We start from the raw sequence: 18181 nt of genomic DNA on the forward strand, positions 1-18181 counted from the left end.
AAGGCTGGGGGCACTGCTGTGCCAGCTGGTGCCTGGCACAAAGAGGGGAGGCAGTGGCTGCCCCTCCCCCTCAGTGGCATCAGACCTCGCTGAGAGCCTGGCAGAGCTGCAGCTTCCTGGCGGGCAGAGTGACCCTGGGCAGGGCACCCTGCACCACGATGCCACCCATGCTCCACCCCAGAAGCTGCTTGGCCTCCAGCTGGGTCACCCCGGGGGAACAGTTGGGGACCCCGGGGCCAGCCCTGCCCTGTCCCCCCCAGCCGTGTTGGACCACCCAGGGGACCCGGGGGTGACAAAGGACCCTGAGGGGAGAGCTGGAGGAGGTGGCTGGGCAGCAGCAGCAGGGCACTGGGGACTGTTCCTGCAGGGGGCACACAGAGGGGGCACCACCACCAGGACCCCACCGGACCTCCCGGACCCAGCACTCTGCCCACCACCACCAGGGGCAGGATGAATCCCCCCCCCCCCATCTCCACATGGTGGGGGACACACGAAGATGGCCTCTTGCCTGGCACTCCCTGGCACTCCCTCTCCCTGGCACTCCCTCTCCCTGGCGTCCCCTGTGCCCCCCCTGCCCCAGGGCTCTGCACCCCCCTAAGCCTGCCCCCAGTACCCCCTGTCCCTCCAGCCCCCAAGTCCTGCCCCCTCTGCCCCCTCTACACCCAACTCCTGCCCCCAGCGTCCCCCCAGTCCTGGCAGCTGCACCCCCGCCCCACGCCCCTCTGTGCCCAAGCCCTGTGCCCTCCACACCCGCAGGACCCGCAGGTGCCACCGGGCGGGGGCTCGGCCCTCCCCTTCTCTGGGCACCGGGGCGGGGGGGCAGAGCCTCGGTGCTCCCCCGGGGCCGGTATCCGTGCTGCTGCTTCCCCCGCCGCGGGGGCGGTGTCCGTGCGTCCCCCCCGTGCCGGTGTCCGTGTGTCCCCCCCGTGCCGGTGTCCGTCCCTCTGTGCCCCCCCGCCCCGCCCGGTGCCGGTGTCCATCCGCGCCCCGCCCGGTGCCGCTGCCGCCGGTACCCTCCCGTCCCTGCTTCCTCCCCCGGGAGGGGCGGGGCGCGCGGGGCCACCCCCCGTCACGTGCCTCCGGTCGCCGCCGCCGCGCGCACCGGGGGGAGGCGGGAGCGGCGGAACATGGCAGGTACCGGCGGGGGCGCGCCCGGCACGCACCGGCCGGCGGGGGACGCGCACAGGGCACCACCGGGCGAGCGGGCGGCGGGCACCGGGCGCGGGCACCGGGCACGGGCGGGCGTGCGCGCACCCCCCTGCACCTGCGTGTGCGTGCACTGCACACCGCCCCCCCCCCCCCCAGGCGCGCACACGCGTGTGCCGGCCGCGCGTGCTCACACGCACGCGGGTGCGCGGGCACGCGGGACCAGGAGGGGACCCAGGGGGTCGGGAGGAATGTGGGGAGCAGGGATGGGGACACCTCTAGGCGCGGGCACCCCTGGCGGGGTGACACCCGCGGCGTGCGACACCCGTGGCGGGGGGGAAGCCCTTGTGAGTGGAGGGGACCCTGGGGGAAGCGAGGGCGGAGGAGAGTCGTGGGGCAGGGGTGGGGACACCCCCGGGTCGGGGGCACCCTGGGGATACTCCTGAGGGGAGGGCACCCAGGGGTGGGGCAGGCGTGGGGCAGAGATGGATTGGGACACTTGGTGACCGGGACACCGGCGAGGGAGGGATGGGGAGGTCCTGGGGCACTCACGGAGGGGTGCAGGGGTGGGGACACCCTGAGACACCTGTGGCAAGGGGGACACCTCGGGACTCTTGCGAGGAGGGGGCGCCCACAGGGCTGGGGCACACATGGGACAGGGATGGGGACGAGAGTTCACCCGTGGGGCAGGAATGAGGACCCCCCCGGGATGCTTTGCCGTGTCCTGTTACCCACCCTGCCCCTCTCCCCTTTGGGTCCAGTCCAGGCCCTGGGGACCTGCTGGGCAGGAGGGTCGTGTCCTCATGTCCCCCTCACTCTAGTGCCTGTGTCCCCCCAGCCCTGTCCCCACGTCCCTGTGTTCCCATGGCCCCCACTCATGTCCCCATGGCTCTGTGTCCCCAAGTCCCTGTGTCCCCCAGCCATGTTCCCATGCCCTCTATCATCATGTCCCGGTGTCCTCATGCCCCCACATCTGCCCCTGTGCCCCCTGTCACTGTCCCCAATCCCCCCTCCCTCATGACCTCCTATCCTCTCTTCCTACTTCCCTCCACGTTTGTCCCCCCCCGTCCCTGTCCCTGCGTTGTGTCCCCATCTGCGAGCAGACACAGTGGGGGCCCCAGGGGTGCTCTCGGACACCCGGGGGAGCCGCCCCGGGGAGGACTCCCCCTCCATGGCAGGTTGTCGCACCCCGCAGCGCTGGGGGCTGCCTCCCCCGGTGGGGACGAGTGTCTGGAGGAGGATGAGGACGAGCTGGAGCCGGGGCTGGACGAGGCGGAGGCGGAGCCGGAGGCCGGGAGCGGGGCGAAGGCGGCGGGGGGCACCCGCGGGGCCCTGCTGACCCGGCGGGGAATCACCCTCCGGGTCCTGCTCCGGGACGGCCTCCTGGAGCCCGCCCGTGGTGTCCTCTCCATCTACTACCTGGTGAGTCCGGGAGAGGGGTGGGGGACAGGGGTGGGAACTGGGATGGGGACAGTTTGGGGACAGGAATGGAGGATAGGGATGGGAACTGTGATGAGGACAGGGACAAGGACAGAGATAGGGACAAAGATGGGCGACAGGGATGGGAACTGGGATGGGGACAGGGATGGGAGACAGAGATAGGGACAAAGATGGGAGACGGGTGGGAACTGGGATGGGGACAGGGACGGGGGACAGGGGTCTGGCAGGTGCCTCCCCAGCTCACCCCATGCTCCCCAGGGCAAGAAGTTCGTGGGGGACCTGGGTGCAGATGGGACCATCACCTGGCAGGAGACAGGGCAGGTCTTCAACTCGCCCAGCGCCTGGGCCACGCACTGCAAGCGCCTGGTGAACCCTGCCAAGAAGTCCGGCTGCGGCTGGGCGTCCGTGCGCTACAAGGGGCAGAAGCTGGACCAGTACAAAGCTGCCTGGCTGCGGCAGCACCAGCCCAACGCGCCGCCCGCCGACGAGGTGGGCTGCCACCCCCTCCCCACCACCCCTGGGGTCCCCTGTTGGGGGTGGCAGTGTTGAGAGCCATCCTGTGCTGCCCACAGAGCCTGGCCAGTGAGGGTGAGGAGGAGGAGATGCCTGAGGAGGAAGAGGAGGAGGTGACGAGGGAGGGTCGGGTGCCCGTGCCAGAGCCGGCCGTGGCCAAAAAACCAGAGGAGAAGAGCAAGAAGCAGCAGTGCAAGAGCCTGGTGGAGCCAGCAGGGACAGGTAGGGGGCCAGTGGGGGGCTCAGGGCACCCTGGGCACCCTGGCACGGTGACAGGGACGCTGTGCTCCGCAGATCCTGGCCCCCCGGGGAAGAGGCTGGAGAGCAAACCCCGGGTGCCCGTCCGCTACTGCACGCTGGGCACCCGCGACTCGGCCAGGTAGGCAGTGCCAGGCCCCTCTGCCCCGTGGGTGCCACCATCAGCCCCGAGGGTGCCAGGCCCCTCAGCCCCGTGGGTGCCACCATCAGCCCCGTGGGTGCCACCATCAGCCCCATGGGTGCCACCATCAGCCCCGTGGGTGCCACCATCAGCCCCGAGGGTGCCAGGCCCCTCTGCCCCGTGGGTGCCACCATCAGCCCCATGGGTGCCACCATCAGTCCCGTGGGTGCCACCATCAGCCCCGTGGGTGCCAGGCCCCTCTGCCCCGTGGGTGCCACCATCAGCCCCATGGGTGCCACCATCAGCCCCGTGGGTGCTGGAGGTAGGTGGTGGGGGACACAGCAGCGGCAGCAGGGCTGTGGCTCTCGCAGGAACCCCCAGACCCTGGTGGAGGTGACTTCCTTCGCTGCCATCAACAAGTTCCAGCCCTTCAACGTGGCCATTTCCAGCAACGTGCTCCTGCTCCTGGTGAGCCTCCTGCCCGGGCTGGGCCGGCCCTGGCGCTGCTGGGGACACCTCCAGGCCGTGTGGGGACAGTGCTGTCCCCAGCACCGCTGACTGCAGCCTCTTCCTCCAGGACTTCCACAGCCACCTGACGCGGAGCGAAGTGGTTGGCTACCTGGGGGGGCGGTGGGACACCAACACCCAGCGTAGGTAGCAGGGGGGTGGGGGGCTGGGGGGTGTCCCCCCGGGCTGGGGCAGAGCCACTCACTGCTGTCACCCCCCTGCAGTGCTGACAGTGCTCAGAGCCTTCCCCTGCCGCACACGCCTGGGGGATGCTGAAGCTGCCAGCGTGGTGGAGGAGGAGGTAAAGCAGACCTGGGGGTGCTGGGGGGGGAGGTCTGGCTCTGGGAGAGCTGGGGGAGGAGGTCCTCAGCAAGTTCAAGCAGGGCAAGTGGAGGGTCCTGCAGCTGCCCCAGGCCAGGGGAGCCCCTGCCCCAGGCCAGGGGAGGTGACCTGCTGGGAAGCAGCTCTGTGGAGAAGGGTCTGGGAGTGCTGGGGGACAGAAGTTCATCCTGAGCCAGCAACGAGCCCTGGTGGCCAACAAGGCCCCAGTGGTGGCCTGGGGGGCACTGAGTGTGGCCAGAGGGGTGAGGGAGCTTCTCCTCCCCCTCGACTCTGTCCTAGGGAGGCCACATCTGGGCTACTGGGTCCAGTTCTGGGCTCCCCAGTTCAGGAGTCCAACAGAGGCTACAAAGGGCCTGGAGCAGCTCTGGGAGCAGCAAAGGCTGAGAGCCCTGGGGCTGAGAGCCTGCAGCAGAGCAGCCCCAGAGGGGAGCTGAGCAATGCTCAGCAAGAGCTGAAGGAGCTGTGGGGGGCAAGAGGCTGGGGCCAGGCTCTGCTCTGGTGCCCAGGGACAGCACAAGGAGCAAGGGGCACAGACTGGCACCCAGGAAATTCCACCTGAACAGGAGGAGAAATTTGGTGTGAGGCTGCTGGGGGCCTGCAGCAGGCTGCCCAGAGAGGCTGTGGAGTCTCCTCCCCTGCAGAGCTCCCAACCCTCCCTGGGCATTGTGCTGCTGGGCAGGCTGCTGTGGGTGCCCTGCTGGAGCAGGGAGTGTCCTGGGGGTCCCAGGAGCCCAGCCCCACAGCCTGTGCCCCCCACCAGATCTGCCAGAGCCTGTTCCTGCGGGGGCTGTCGCTGGTGGGCTGGTACCACAGCCACCCCTTCGGCCCTGCCCTGCCCTCCCTGCACGACATCGATGCCCAGATGGATTATCAGCTCAAGCTGCAGGGCAGTGGCAACGGCTTCCAGCCCTGCCTGGCCCTCATCTGCGGTGAGCTGCCCGGCCTGGGGGGCGCTGGGGCTGCTGTTAGCCCCCTCCCCACGTCAGCTCCATCTCCCCTTCCCCCCCCAGGGCCATACTATCCTGGCAATCCCGGCGTGGAGTCCAAAATTGCACCCTTCTGGGTGATGCCCCCCCCCGAGGTAGGTGGTGCTGTCACCACGGGGGGGCTGCTTGGCATGGGGGTGGCTGCAGGGCTGGGGGGGGGGGGTGTGACTCCCACCCACCCCTTTCTTCTCCCCCCCACCCCCAGCAACGGCCCAACGACTACGGCATCCCCATGGAGGTGGAGGTGGCCTACATCCAGGATGGCTTCCTCACCAACGACGTCCTGCAGGAGATGGTGAGCATGGGGGGCTCCAAACCCACCCCAGCAAGGACCCCTGGGGGTGCTGGCCAGGTCTCTGCCACCCATCTCTGCCCTGCTGATGGCTACGATCTCACCTCCATCCCCACCCTGCTGCTGAGGTCTTGCTGCCACAGGGCTTGGTGGGGGCATGTGCCTGACCCCTGGTGCCTGCAGCCCCTCTCCTCCCTGCCTCCCCCTGGGCAGCCCTGGTGCCTGCAGCTCCTCTCCTTCCCCTGGGCAGCCCTGGTGCCTGCAGCTCCTCTCCTTCCCCTGGGCAGCCCTGGTGCCTGCAGCTCCTCTCCTCCCCCTGGGCAGCCCTGGTGCCTGCAGCTCCTCTCCTCCCTGCCTCCCCCTGGGCAGCCCTGGTGCCTGCAGCTCCTCTCCTCCCCCTGGGCAGCCCTGGTGCCTGCAGCTCCTCTCCTGCCCCCCATGCCCCCTCCCCTGGGCAGCCCTGGTGCCTGCAGCTCCTCTCCTCCCCCTGGGCAGCCCTGGTGCCTGCAGCCCCTCTCCTCCCCCTGGGCAGGCCTGGTGCCTGCAGCTCCTCTCCTCCCCCTGGGCAGGCCTGGTGCCTGCAGCTCCTCTCCTCCCCCTGGGCAGGCCTGGTGCCTGCAGCTCCTCTCCTCCCCCTGGGCAGCCCTGGTGCCTGCAGCTCCTCTCCTCCCCCTGGGCAGCCCTGGTGCCTGCAGCCCCTCTTCTCCCCCTGGGCAGCCCTGGTGCCTGCAGCTCCTCTCCTCCCCCTGGGCAGCCCTGATGCCTGCACCCCCTCTTCTCCCTGCCTCCCCCTGGGCAGCCCTGGTGCCTGCAGCTCCTCTCCTGTCCCCCATGCCCCCTCCCCTGGGCAGCCCTGGTGCCTGCAGCTCCTCTCCTCCCCCTGGGCAGCCCTGGTGCCTGCAGCCCCTCTCCTCCCCCTGGGCAGGCCTGGTGCCTGCAGCTCCTCTCCTCCCCCTGGGCAGGCCTGGTGCCTGCAGCTCCTCTCCTCCCCCTGGGCAGGCCTGGTGCCTGCAGCTCCTCTCCTCCCCCTGGGCAGCCCTGGTGCCTGCAGCTCCTCTCCTCCCCCTGGGCAGCCCTGGTGCCTGCAGCCCCTCTTCTCCCCCTGGGCAGCCCTGGTGCCTGCAGCTCCTCTCCTCCCCCTGGGCAGCCCTGATGCCTGCACCCCCTCTTCTCCCTGCCTCCCCCTGGGCAGCCCTGGTGCCTGCAGCTCCTCTCCTGCCCCCCATGCCCCCTCCCCTGGGCAGCCCTGGTGCCTGCAGCTCCTCTCCTGCCCCCACCCCAGACGCTGCTGGTGGAGTTCTATAAAGGAGCTCCTGACCTGGTGAAGTTCCAGGAGCTGTGGAGTCAGGACCAGACCTACCTGGACAAGCTGAAGGTGAGGAGAAGGCTTCCTCTGCTGGGCTGGATGAGGAAGGGCCTCAGCTCCACTGCCCCCCTGCTGGCTGCATTAATTGGCTGCTTTCATTAACTGGCCTGGTTTAATTACCCCAGGGCTCCCTGGCCTCCCGCACCCCCAAAGACCAGAGCTTCACCCACATCCTGGAGCAGATCTACAGCCTGCTCAAGCTCAGCAGCTGAGGGGCTGGGAGCCCCTTCCCCCCTGTTCAGCACGGAGCAGGGACCCTCTCCCAGCAGCCAGAGCTGAGCTCTGCAGCCCCCTCCCCAGCGGCAGGGGCTCAGGCAGGGCCGGCGCCGGGCAGCGCTGCGGGGGCACCGCGTCGCCCACAGCCCCAGGGAGCTCACCCAGGAGGGGTCCCAGGACCCCACTGGCCCCTGCCCTACCCCTGGGGGAGCGGTGAGGGGAGGGTGGTGGTGGTGCTGGTTGGAGTCTTGGCTGTTCAGTTGTTTGTGGCCGTGGTAGTTGATTAAAGAGCAGTTCCTGAGCCGGTGTGAGGCTCAGCTGGCTTGGGCACACCGCAGGCTGGTGGGGGAGGGAAGGCAGCAGGGGCAGCAGGGGCTGGGAACAGGGCTGGGGAGGAGGGGCTGGGGGGGTTGAGTCTGGAGAAGAGGAGGCTGAGGGGAGACCTCCTTGTCCTCTGCAGCTCCCTGAGAGGAGGCTGCAGTGAGCTGGGGATTGGTTTCCTCTCCCTAGGATCAGATGATAGAAAATGGCCTGAGACTGTGCCAGGGGAGGCTCAGGTTGGAGAGGAGGAACAATCCCTTTGCTGCCAGAGTGGCCAGGGATTGGCAGAGGCTGCCCAGGGAGTCCCCAGCCCTGGAGGGGTTCCAGAGCCCTGTGGCCATGGAGGTGCTGAGGTGATGGCTGGGAGTGGATGATCTCAGAGGTCTCTTTCCACCCCAACAATTCCATGAATCCAAGACCCTGCTGCCTGCTTTGGGGGGGGGGGGGGGGGGGGGGGGGGAGTTGCACCTGGGGTATAGGATCAGAGAACGCTGAGGGGCTGGGAAAGGACCTCCAGAGCTCACTGGGGGTCCAAGCCCACAGCACTGATCCGAGGCTGCTGCTCCGCTGCGGCTCCTGGAGCCCTCTCTGAGGCTGAGAGAGGAGGCAGGGGGTAGAAAGAAGAAACCATTTAATACTTCCATTCAGAGATACAAGTTGAGAGTCAGGGGTCAGATGGTTCTTCCCTCAAAAACCAGGAGAAACCATTGAAAAAAAACCCCACCCCACCCCAAAACCACAACACAAGACCCCCAAAACCAAACCAAACCCACCCAAAACCCAGGCCAGGCTGGAGCCAAGCTGTCCCAGCTGGCAGCACACGTTGCCATCCACCTCAGCAGCAGCCAGGCACTCCCAGGGTGCCACCCCAGGCCCCACCAAGGAGGGGACAGAGGTGATGGCCCCCAGGGCACCAGGCCCTTGGGCTGCCTGTGATGCTGGGAGGGATGGGGAGCTGCCCCCAGCCCCTGGGGTCACCACTTCGGCCTGCTCAGAGCATGAGGAGCCAACAAACAGCACCATGCACAGCTAGGAGCCATCCATGGGGGCTGTGAGAGGAGCTGGGCAGCAGCAGGGGCAGGGGTGTGCTCAGTCCCCCAGGCAGGCAGGGGTGGTGCTGGCCCAGCAGGGGTGCCAGGGCCCAGCTGGGGCTGGGGAAGCCACTTTGCTAGCCAGGAAAACCTCGGAGGGAGGGCTGGGGAGGGCACTGCTGGGCCCCATCCTGGCTCCATGGTGGGAGGCTGGGGCTGAGGGGGTGGCAGAAGCGGTGCTGAGATGTCCAATGCCTTCTCCCACCCAAACTGCTGGCAGGGGGACAGTTGTGTGCCCCCAACCCTGGGGGGAGGGGGGCTGTGGGGTGAAGGAAAGGCACAGGAGGGGCTGCTGAGCTCCAGCCCTGCTCCCTGGCCCTGGGGACAGCTCTCGAGGGAGAGGAGCCACAAGCTCTGCCCCGTGGTGGGACCCTGGGCTGAGGCCCAGTTCCCCCATTCCCAAACCACCCCCAGCTCTGCCAGGTGGGGCTGGGGTGGGGTGGGAGGGGGTGGGGGGGAGGCTGGAGCAAGAAATGCCCAAGGGCTAAAAGCAGAAGGGCTTAAACCATCTAAAATCAAGGGCAGGCCCTGGGAGTGAAGCTCTGCAGGGAGGGCTAAAAGCAGGCAGGGGACATCCCTGCTCTGTCCCTTCAGGGTGGGGAGGGACAGCACAGAGCCCCAGGGGGGGCTCAGCACCCCAGGGAGGGCTCAGCACCTGCACTGCAGGGCTGGTTTAGTGTTTGAGGGAGGTTGTAGTGTTGCTGTGCCTCAGAGCCTCCCTGCCCCCAGTCGTGCTCTGGACCCCTCTGGAGAGCCCCTGAGCCCCCTGGGAGAGTCCCAAGCCCCCCCAAAGAGGGCAGGGGTCCTGCAGCAGTGGTGGGCTGTGGGGAGAGGGGTAGTGTTCAGCAGGGTGAGGCTGGGGGCTGCTTTACTCCCCCCCTGCATGGATGGGGCTGTCCATCTCCCTGGGAAGGATGCAGCCCAGCTCTCCCACCTGGCTCATCCCAACACTTGACCCAAAAGGGAAGACAAAGAGTGGGGGGGGGGATGTGGGAGGGCCCCGGGAGAGGCCGGGGGCGGGGGGAGGGAGCTGGCAGGGCGCACAGAGTACCGAGGGTCAAGCACCAGAAGGACAAACCCAAAACTTCAAAGAACCAAATTCATGAGGGGGGAAGGAGGGGGGGATCATGGGGGGGGGGGGGGAAGAGGCCCTGTTTGACCCTTCTTGGCTTGTTCCCTGGTGGCAGTCTGGCCCCGAGGTGGGGGGGAGGCGGAATGGAGGCGTGGCCCCGGGGGGGGCTCGGGGGGCCGGGGGGGGCCGAGGCTGTTTCACTGAGGTAGTGGAACCAGCACCTCCACGTAGTTGAGGGGGAAGAAGCCTGACTGGCCGTGGATCATGCCCTCATACCAGTTCTCATCAATCTGGTTGGTCAGGGTGATGATGTTGCCCTCCTTGAAGCCCAGCTCGCCGTCGTTCTCCGGCTCGAAGTCGTACAGAGCCTTGCAGCAGGGCTGGTCCAGGGGGGCTGGGGGCAAAGGGGGGGAGAAGGTGAGCTGGAGCCCTCTGCACCCACTCATAGTCACCAATCAAGCTGAAAGGGACCTTAAAGACCATCCAGTTCCAAGCCCCTGCCCTGGGCAGGGACAGCTCCCACCAGCCCAGGCTGCTCCAGGCCTCATCCAGCCTGGCCTGGGACACCTCCAGGGAGGAGGCAGCCACAGCCTCCCTGGGCAGCCTGGGCCAGGCTCTCCCCACCCTCACTCTAAAGAATTTCTTCCTCATCTCCAGGCTCAATCTCCCCTCCTCAAGCTCCAATCCACTGCCCCTGTCCTGTCACTCCCAGCCCTTGTCAGAAATCCCTCCCCAGCTCTCCTGTAGGTCTCCACAGAAGCACAGAAGGGTCTGGGTTGGAAGGCAGCTCCAAAGCTCATCCAGTCCAACCTCCTCTGCAGTCAGCAGAGCCATCCCTCACCTAGAGCAGGCTGCCCAGAGCCCTGTTGAGCCTCACCTTGAGAGGGCATTCCCCACCTCCCTGGGCAGCCTGGACCAGGCTCTCACCAACCTCAGCAGAGAATTTCTTCCTTCTCTCCAGCCTGAATCTCTCTCAGTCTCAAACCATCTCCCCTCGTCCTGCCCCAACAGGCCCTGCTCAGAAGTCTCTCCCCAGCTTTCTGCTCAGCCCTTTTGGCACTGAAAGGCCACCAGAAGCTCTCCTGCTGTCTCTGCAGCTGTAGGGATGCTGCTGAAAAGGGACCAAGCTAGCACCAGGGTCTGCAGGGTCTCCATTCCCCTCCTCACTCCCTCTCCTCCCTGCCAGAGCCTGCAGCCAGGGCATGGGGACCAGCACAGATGGCACCACCACAGCTGCCCTGACCACAACTGCTCTGCCCCAGCACCAGAGCAGAACCTGGAGAGCACCAAAAGCAGCAGCCAGCACTTCATGGTCTTCACACAACCTCCCCCAGAGCCAGGCTGGTCCCACACCAAGGTCCCCATGTCCTGCTGCTCCCTTGCTGCACCACCCTGAGCCTTCCCCACCAGGATGGCTCCAAGCCACACACCCAGCCCGGCCTCAGGGCCCCCATGGGACCCAAACAGGGCTCCCCCACCAGACCTCTTCAGCAGGATTGCTGACCTGTGGTCACCCCACAGCCTATCTGAGGCTCCTCACTGGCCAGCTGGGACCACAGAACCAGTGTGCCAGGGCTCTCCCTGCTCCTCCCAGCCCTCAGCAGGGGGGTTGGAGGGGGTGGCACAGGCAGGGGTGGGCAAGCTCCAGGCTGGGTGCTCGTAAGGAGAACAGGGCAGTCCTTGAGATGTCTCATACCTCATGGGGCAGCATCTGCTCCCTGGGGCCTCATGCAGGACACTCCTGCATGCTGCCAACCCCTCCAGGTGAGCCAAGACCCCCCAGGCTTTGGGGTGGGAAGCACCAGGAGAAGACATCTGCTACCATCTGGGGTTTGGCTGGAGGCTGAGTGGCCAAGGCTCAGCATGGGGGGGGGGGGAGGTGGGGAGGATTAGCAGCTCCAAGCAGCAGCAGCATGGAAGGAGGAGCAAGGAGGGTTGGGAAGAGGTTGGGGTCACACAGCATGCAGTGAGGAGGGAGGGAGGGAGGAGGGAGGGAGGGAACTCACGGATGCTCCTGGCGGAGGACCGGGACGGCTTGTCGGATCGGAAAGAGGAGGGAGCTGCTTCCAAACAAAAAGAGACATGCTTAAACCAGGGGCAGCTGGAGGGAGAGGGGGGAGAGGCAGGGCCTGTGTGTGAGGAGAAAGAAGGAAGGTGGCCTCACATGCTGTGTTAGAAACCCAACTGGCCTGGCCAGGACCACCGGCAGGCAGGGAGGGAGGGATGAGGCAGCAGGGAGGATGGGGAGGGAGGGAGGATGAGGAGGGAGGGAGGATGGGGAGGGAGGGAGGGAGAGCAGCTTTTGGTTTTCCTGTCTAGAGCCCTGTCAGGAGAGTGGCCCAGGCCCCCCTGGGCCACCCCCAGATCCAGTGTACCAACAGCTGCTGGGCCCCAAGAGCAAGCAGCCCAAATTCAGAGCTGCCTCTCAGAGCCCCCAGCTCCTGCAGGCAGATCCAGCACACCAGGACCAGCAGAGCAGTTCCTCTCCATGCCAGGAGGCTTCTCCAGAGGCACACACACAGATGAGACCACTTTACCTGAGACTTTGGGGGTGGGGGTGCAGGAGAAGCCCCCATTGGTCTGGTTGGTGTCTCCAAAGGTGTAGGGCTCCCTGGGCTTGGGTTTGTATTCCCTCTTGGGCCGTGAGGAGGCCTCCCTCATTCTGCAAGAAGGGAAAGAAATGAGCAACTGAAACAAGAAATGGGGCAGCAGGAGGTCAGGGTGATCTAGAGCACACATCCTGTGAGGAGCAGCTGAGGGAGCTAGGGGTGCTCAGCCTGCAGAAAAGGAGGAGGCTGAGGGGAGACCCCAGTGCTCTCCACAGCTCGCTGAGAGGAGGCTGGAGCCAGCTGGGGCTTGCTCTGTTCTAAGAAGCAATTGATAGGAGAAGAGGAAATGGCCTCAGGTTCCTCCAGGGGAGGTTTAAGGCTGGATGTGAGGAACAATTTCTTCCCCCAGGGGTGGAGTCCCCACCCCTGGAGGGGTTTCAGAGCTGTGGAGGTGTGGTGCTGAGGGCCATGGTTCAGGGGTGCCCTGGCAGTGCTGGGCTCAGGGCTGGACTGGATGATCCTGCAGCCAGAACACTCTGGTGACTCTATGATGTTTATTCCCTGGCTAGCCAGGGGAGCAAATGCAGTCAAGGATCCTGGCAGACAGGGATCTGCTCTGTGCTGGGACGTTCTGGAGCTGGGTTTTGCCCAGGGTTTGTAACCTGGCCCCTGCAGAGGGCCACCTGCCCCAGGCTTTGCTGCAGAGGTGCCTCAGGCAGTTCAGGCCAGCAGAGGACACTCCTGCTGCAGTTCAGAGCTCACACTTGGCAGGATCCTCCCAGCTCTCCTTAACTCAAACCAGACACAGGGTCCACTCAGCAGTTTCTTCCAGGAGGGCAGGGCAGCAGGGCAGCACTGCCAGATGGCTCTGAGAAGTGGAGAGGCTGCCCTGGCTTTGTCCAAGCCACCTTGACTCCATCCAAGCCACCCTGGGGCTCCATCCAAGCCACCTTAGCTCTGCTCAATCCACCATGTGCCAGGCTGAGGAAGGCACATCCCCAGCTCCACAGCAATGCCCAGATGTGAGGAACCCACCTTCCCCTCCCTTGGGCCAGGGTCTGGGCAGGTGCTGGCTCAGGTGAGACCAAGCAGCAGGAAGGGCACCCATGCAAGTGCTGGCAGTGGTGTGCAGCAGCTCAAAGGGTATTTCAACAGCACCTTTGTGTTTCTTGGCACCTTGGCAGCAACTGCACACTCCCCAGGGCCTCTGTGGAGGTCAGGCACTGGAGGAGGGGTAGGGAAGGCAGCAAGACCAGGCAGCTCCAAGGCTCTGCCTGCCCCTGCGTGCCAGGCACCCAGCCATCCCTCAGCAGCTCACGTGGCTCTCAGCCCCACAGGGCAGGGCCACCTGCAGCAGGGCTGCCAGGGGAGCTCCAGGTGGAGCAGGGCTTGCTGGAAAATGAGGACTCACAGATGCCTGCCTTGAAGGAGGTGATTCAGCTGCTCTCCCACCGTGGCCATGAGGCCATCACAACATCCCCCCCGTGCTGCATTCACTTCTGGTCTCCAGAGCAGCTGGGAGGCCCTGACCTGGGCCCCACTCATGGCCAGTGCCCAGGTACCCTCCATAAACACAACTGGCTCTTGTCTAATACAGCCCTGCCTTGGATCAGCAATGCTGTGGCCAGCAGGTCCAGGGCAGGGATTGTCCCCCCGTGCTCAGCACTGCTGAGGCCACACCTCACATATTGGGTTCAGTTTTGGACCCCTCACTCCAAGGAGGACATTGAGAGGCTGGAGCAGATCCAGAGGAGGGCAACAGAGCTGGGGAAGGGTCTGGAGAAGAGGGCTGGGGAGGAGCAGCTGAGGGAGCTGGGGGGGTTCAGCCTGGGGAAGAGGAGGCTGAGGGAGACCTCATTGCTCTCCACAGCTCCCTGGGAGGAGGCTGCAGCCAGGGGGGGTTTGGTCTCTTCTCTGAAGGAACAAGCAACAGGACAAGAGGAAATGGCCTCAAGTTGCAGCAGGGGATGTTTGGGTTGGACATGAGGAACAATTTCTTTCCCCCAAGGGTTGTCAAGGCCTGCAGCAGGCTGCCCAGAGAGGTTGTGGAGTCTCCTTCTCTGCAGAGCTTCCAACCCCCCCTGGCCATTGTGCTCCTGGGCAAACTGCTGGGGGTGCCCTGCTGGAGCAGGGGAGTTGCACTGGGTGATCTCTGAAGGTGCCTTCCACCCCCAGCATGCTGGGATTCTGTGAGGTGGGGCAGGGAGGGCTTGGGGCTGTGGGATGTGAGTGCCTGCAGCCCCTCCAGACTCACCTGCGCTTCAGCTTCTCCGCGAGCTCGTCCAGGATCTGCACAGCCTGCCGGTGGTAGTCCAGCTGGGCATCCACCAGGGCTGAGAGCTGGCTCACCTGCTCAATCTGCAAGAGTCACACCAGGCTGGCATGAGTGACCCTCCCCAGCTGCTGAGAGGCTCCTGCATTGCACAGAGGAACTGAGGCCGTCCTGGGGACTGTGTACGAAGGGCGACCCCCCCGAGGAAGGGAGAAGGTGGTTTGGGATCTGGGGTAGAAGCTTCAGCAGGGAGGTTGGATGAGATGGTCTCAAGAGGTCACTTTCAGTCCCCATTGTTCTGTGATTTAAAGAGGTCAGGCACTGGCCAAGACTCAGCAGGGCACTTCCAACCACCCTCTGGCCTTAGTGAGATGCTCAAATCCTGCCCAAACCCAATGCCAGTGGCACCCTGAGGAGAGACCTGTGTGGCACAAACCACACTGGAGCTTGAGGAGGGCAGGTTGAGACTGGGGATGAGGAAGAAAATCTTTTCAGTGAGGGTGGTGAGGCACTGGCACAGATTGCCCAGGGAGGCTGTGGCTGCCCACTCCCTGGAGGTGTTGAAGGCCAGGCTGGGTGAGGCCTTGAGCAGCCTGGGCTGGTGGGAAGTGTCCCTGCCCATGGCAGGGGGTTGGAACTGGATGATCTTGAAGGTGTCTTCAAGCCAAACCATTCCATGAATCCAGCCAAGAGCTGCCTCAGGAAGAGGGGCTACAGAAGGGACCAGAGGCTCACCAAGCCAGGTGCTGGGTGCTTAGATCTGGGCTGTTTTTCCCAGGAGCAAAACCCCAGCAGCAGCAGCAGAGCGGCAGCCAGCGTCTGACTCCTGCCTCCCTCACCCTGCTGTGCACAGGATCCCCCCCAGCCTCTCTCAGCCCAGCTGGAGGAGCTGGTGCTGCCCCCAGAGCACTCACATCAGTCTCTAGGAGGTTGTGCATGCTGGTCTCTGCTACTTCCTTGGACTCCTCAAACTTCTCCATGGCCTGCCGCAGCTCCTCGTCAGGGATCTTGCCCTGGCGCTTCTTCTTGTAGTCGAAGTCCAGGCGTCTGCCCTCCAGCTTCTTGAGGTGGTGCTGGGAAGAGGATGGTTATCAGCAGTGGAGGAGGAGAAGAAGGGAAAGGCCCAGGCTGGGAGCAGCCAGGCTCTCCTGCTGGGAAGGCAGCTCTAGTTACAGGCCCTGGTCATTCATTTCAGAAACCCGATCGGGGAGCGCAGGCTCCTGTGGCTTCCACCTCTGGCTGGCCTCTGGAGAGGCTCCAGGGCATGGTGGAGAGCTTCAGGGCAGGGCTGCTGCCAGATGACAGGGAGGAGAGGACCATCCCAACTCAGTCTGGCAGAGGATCACTGCTGAGGCTTGAGGGGAGGGAGGCTTTTAACTGAGAAACAACCAGTTGGTGTGGGGATGTGATTCCACCCCCATCCAGCTGGGAGCTGGAGGAAAACACTGGGGGAGCAGCAGCACCAGGCCTGCTCCTCACACACCCCTTTTGAGGAAGAGGAAAATTTGGCCCAGAAGAGGCAAGAGAGATCTCTGGAGCTCGGGAGCAGGCTCTGGGCACTGCATCCCCTCACTGCTTAGGGCAGGGCTGTTTGAATCAGCTCTCAGGCAGCCTGCAGAACTGGAAGGGTGATAGCCACTGGAACAGTAGCTGGCAGTTACTTTATCTGGGACACCACTGTAAGTGAAAATTCACTCCAGAGAGCTGCCCTGGAAGCGACAAGGTTGGGATGGATCCTATTACACAGCCTGGCCATGCCTTGCATGGACTTATCTCTGTGGCAGCAGCTCTGTGCCTCCACAGTGAGACACCAAAATGATGTTTGACCTAGAGGGAAGCTTGATCCTGGCTTGGAAGCTGTGCTGTGGGATCCAGGTGCTGAGGGGACAGAGGGCACAGCTGTAAAGGTGGTGGTGAAGCTGAATGCCAGGCTGCAGCAGGGCTGGGAGCTGAAGGCACAAAGAACCAAACCCAGCAGGCCCAGAGCACTGCTTGGGTCCCACTTCCACTGCGGCCTCCATGTGGGGTAAATGAAGAACTGCTCAAGGCTGCCTCCAGCCTTAGCAGCTGGGACTGTAGCAGCAGTGGTGCTGAGCAAAGAGGAAACCCCAGTGAGGGGAAGCACAGTGCAGGGGAACAGCCCCAGTGCCACACGAGGCCTTGGCTCCCACCGCGACAAAGCCAGAGGTCAAACTGAGGGGCAAGGAGAGGCCAGAAACGAAGGAGAGGAAGAGGAGAGGAAAAGGATGGGAGGTGTTTACCTGGATCTCTTTCAGGTCTTTGTCACAGAGGTTCTGGAGGGGATCAATAAAATTTTGTTTGACTTCAATATCCAGGGAGTCCTTCACCTCAGCCAAGCGCTTCATGGACTCCCCAGCATCGATAAGTGCATCGCCTGCAGGGAGAGGGGAGAAGGGCCCAAGGCAGTTAGAGGGAGCCCCAGCCCCTGGGGGCTGCCTGCAGAGCCATTCTGCCAGGACTCCCAGCAAGTCCAAGCTCTGTCTCCCACCCCACCCCCCTCAGGATGATCTGGAGCAGGTCTCCCAGGCTGGCACAGGGCAGGGCGAGCGCCGCTGGGTACTGCCTGCCAAGGGACTTCACCACCACACTTCCACCTCTGTCCTCTGAAAAAGGAGGAACAGCCTCTACCAACCACACAGAGGAAGGAAAAGGTAAAAATATCTGGTTTTGAAGCATTATTTTTAGGCTGCCTGTCAGCTCAGTTTGCTGCTGAGCTGCTGTTTGGCCCTGCAGAGCTTTAACCTTGGCCAGGGCTGGCAAGAGGAGCCTGAGGCAGAGGCATGCTCACTCTGAGCCAGCCTGGCCACCCTTTGGTCCAGACAATTTGAAGCCCAGAGAGCCTCTGACCAACTTCTTTTCTCTTCTTTTTTTTGAGTTCCCCCAGCTGCTGGCAGCCAACCTGCAGCCTTTTATTGATTTCAGACACTAACCTCTCCCAGGCCAACCTCAGCCCTTCCCTCCTCCTCCTCCCCCCTGCTGAATTAAAGAGCTCAAAGTGCTTACTGAAACCTATTTAGTGTTGTGCTTTTCTAAGGCTCCTGCCACAAAGGCAGCTAAGCCAGGAGGACTTGCAGCAAAGCATCTTTTACTCTTGGCTTTTTTTCACTCCAGTGGAAACCATTTATAGATGGAATGATTCCTGGGCAGCTTTGGCAAGCCAAGCAGTGCAGCACTGCCTCAGCACCGGAGAATGCCCAAGGGAAAGAGAGGGTGAAGTGAGAGCATGGCTCTGCTGTCCAGCTGCAGGAAGGAATCAGAGCACCAGAGAACTACAGAGGTTGGGAGGGATCCCTGGAAGGAGACCCCATCCCCTGCTCCAGCAGGGCTCCCACAGCAGGTTGCCCAGGATCAAAACATCCAGGCAGGGTTGGAAGCTCTGCAGAGGAGGAGACTCCACAACCTCCCTGGGCAGCCTGCTGCAGGCCTCCAGCAGCCTCACACCAAAGAGGTTTCTCCTTAATTGCAAGTGAAATCTCCTGGGTTCTAGGTGTGTGCCCTGCTGCCCCTTGTCCTGTTGCTGGACACTACTGAAGAGAGCCCAGCCTCATCCTCATGACCTCCTCCTTTTAGAGAGCCAGAGGTTCACAGAATGGGTTGGGAGGGACCTTCAAGCTCATCCAGTTCCAACCTCCCTGCCATGGGCAGGGACACCTCCAGCTAGCCCAGGT

At 64.2% G+C, this 18181-nt stretch overlaps 2 protein-coding genes across 3 annotated transcripts in view; one reads left to right on the top strand and one right to left on the bottom strand.

Moving 5' to 3' along the window:
* The first annotated feature begins 1054 nt into the window (after positions 1–1054).
* On the top strand, positions 1055–7269 carry MPND (MPN domain containing). Its single transcript, XM_068164800.1, is given in 14 exon segments — positions 1055–1134; positions 2342–2568; positions 2845–3081; positions 3083–3148; positions 3150–3321; positions 3394–3478; positions 3850–3946; positions 4056–4128; positions 4210–4286; positions 5088–5256; positions 5338–5408; positions 5519–5608; positions 6888–6980; positions 7097–7269. Coding segments are annotated over 14 exon segments (1551 nt in total). The 5' UTR covers positions 1055–1127; the 3' UTR covers positions 7184–7269.
* An 853-nt stretch (positions 7270–8122) lies between these two features.
* SH3GL1 (SH3 domain containing GRB2 like 1, endophilin A2) overlaps positions 8123–18181 on the bottom strand; it is a 31115-nt gene continuing 21056 nt past the window's right edge. The window contains exons 5-10 of one of the 2 annotated variants that reach the window (XM_068165035.1): positions 16754–16887; positions 15407–15565; positions 14475–14578; positions 12209–12333; positions 11678–11731; positions 8123–10065 (exon numbers count right to left, since the gene is read on the bottom strand). In XM_068165035.1, coding sequence (XP_068021136.1) covers positions 9869–10065; positions 11678–11731; positions 12209–12333; positions 14475–14578; positions 15407–15565; positions 16754–16887 — 773 coding nt within the window. In that variant the 3' untranslated portion in view covers positions 8123–9868. The remainder of the gene's footprint in view (positions 10066–11677; positions 11732–12208; positions 12334–14474; positions 14579–15406; positions 15566–16753; positions 16888–18181) is intronic. The other variant, XM_068165036.1, reaches the window with a different exon arrangement.

This window comes from Melanerpes formicivorus, unplaced genomic scaffold (genome assembly GCF_026170545.1).
Source record: "Melanerpes formicivorus ecotype bairdi unplaced genomic scaffold, bMelFor1.0.p_v2 SCAF_83, whole genome shotgun sequence".
In the NCBI taxonomy this organism is placed as follows: domain Eukaryota; kingdom Metazoa; phylum Chordata; class Aves; order Piciformes; family Picidae; genus Melanerpes; species Melanerpes formicivorus.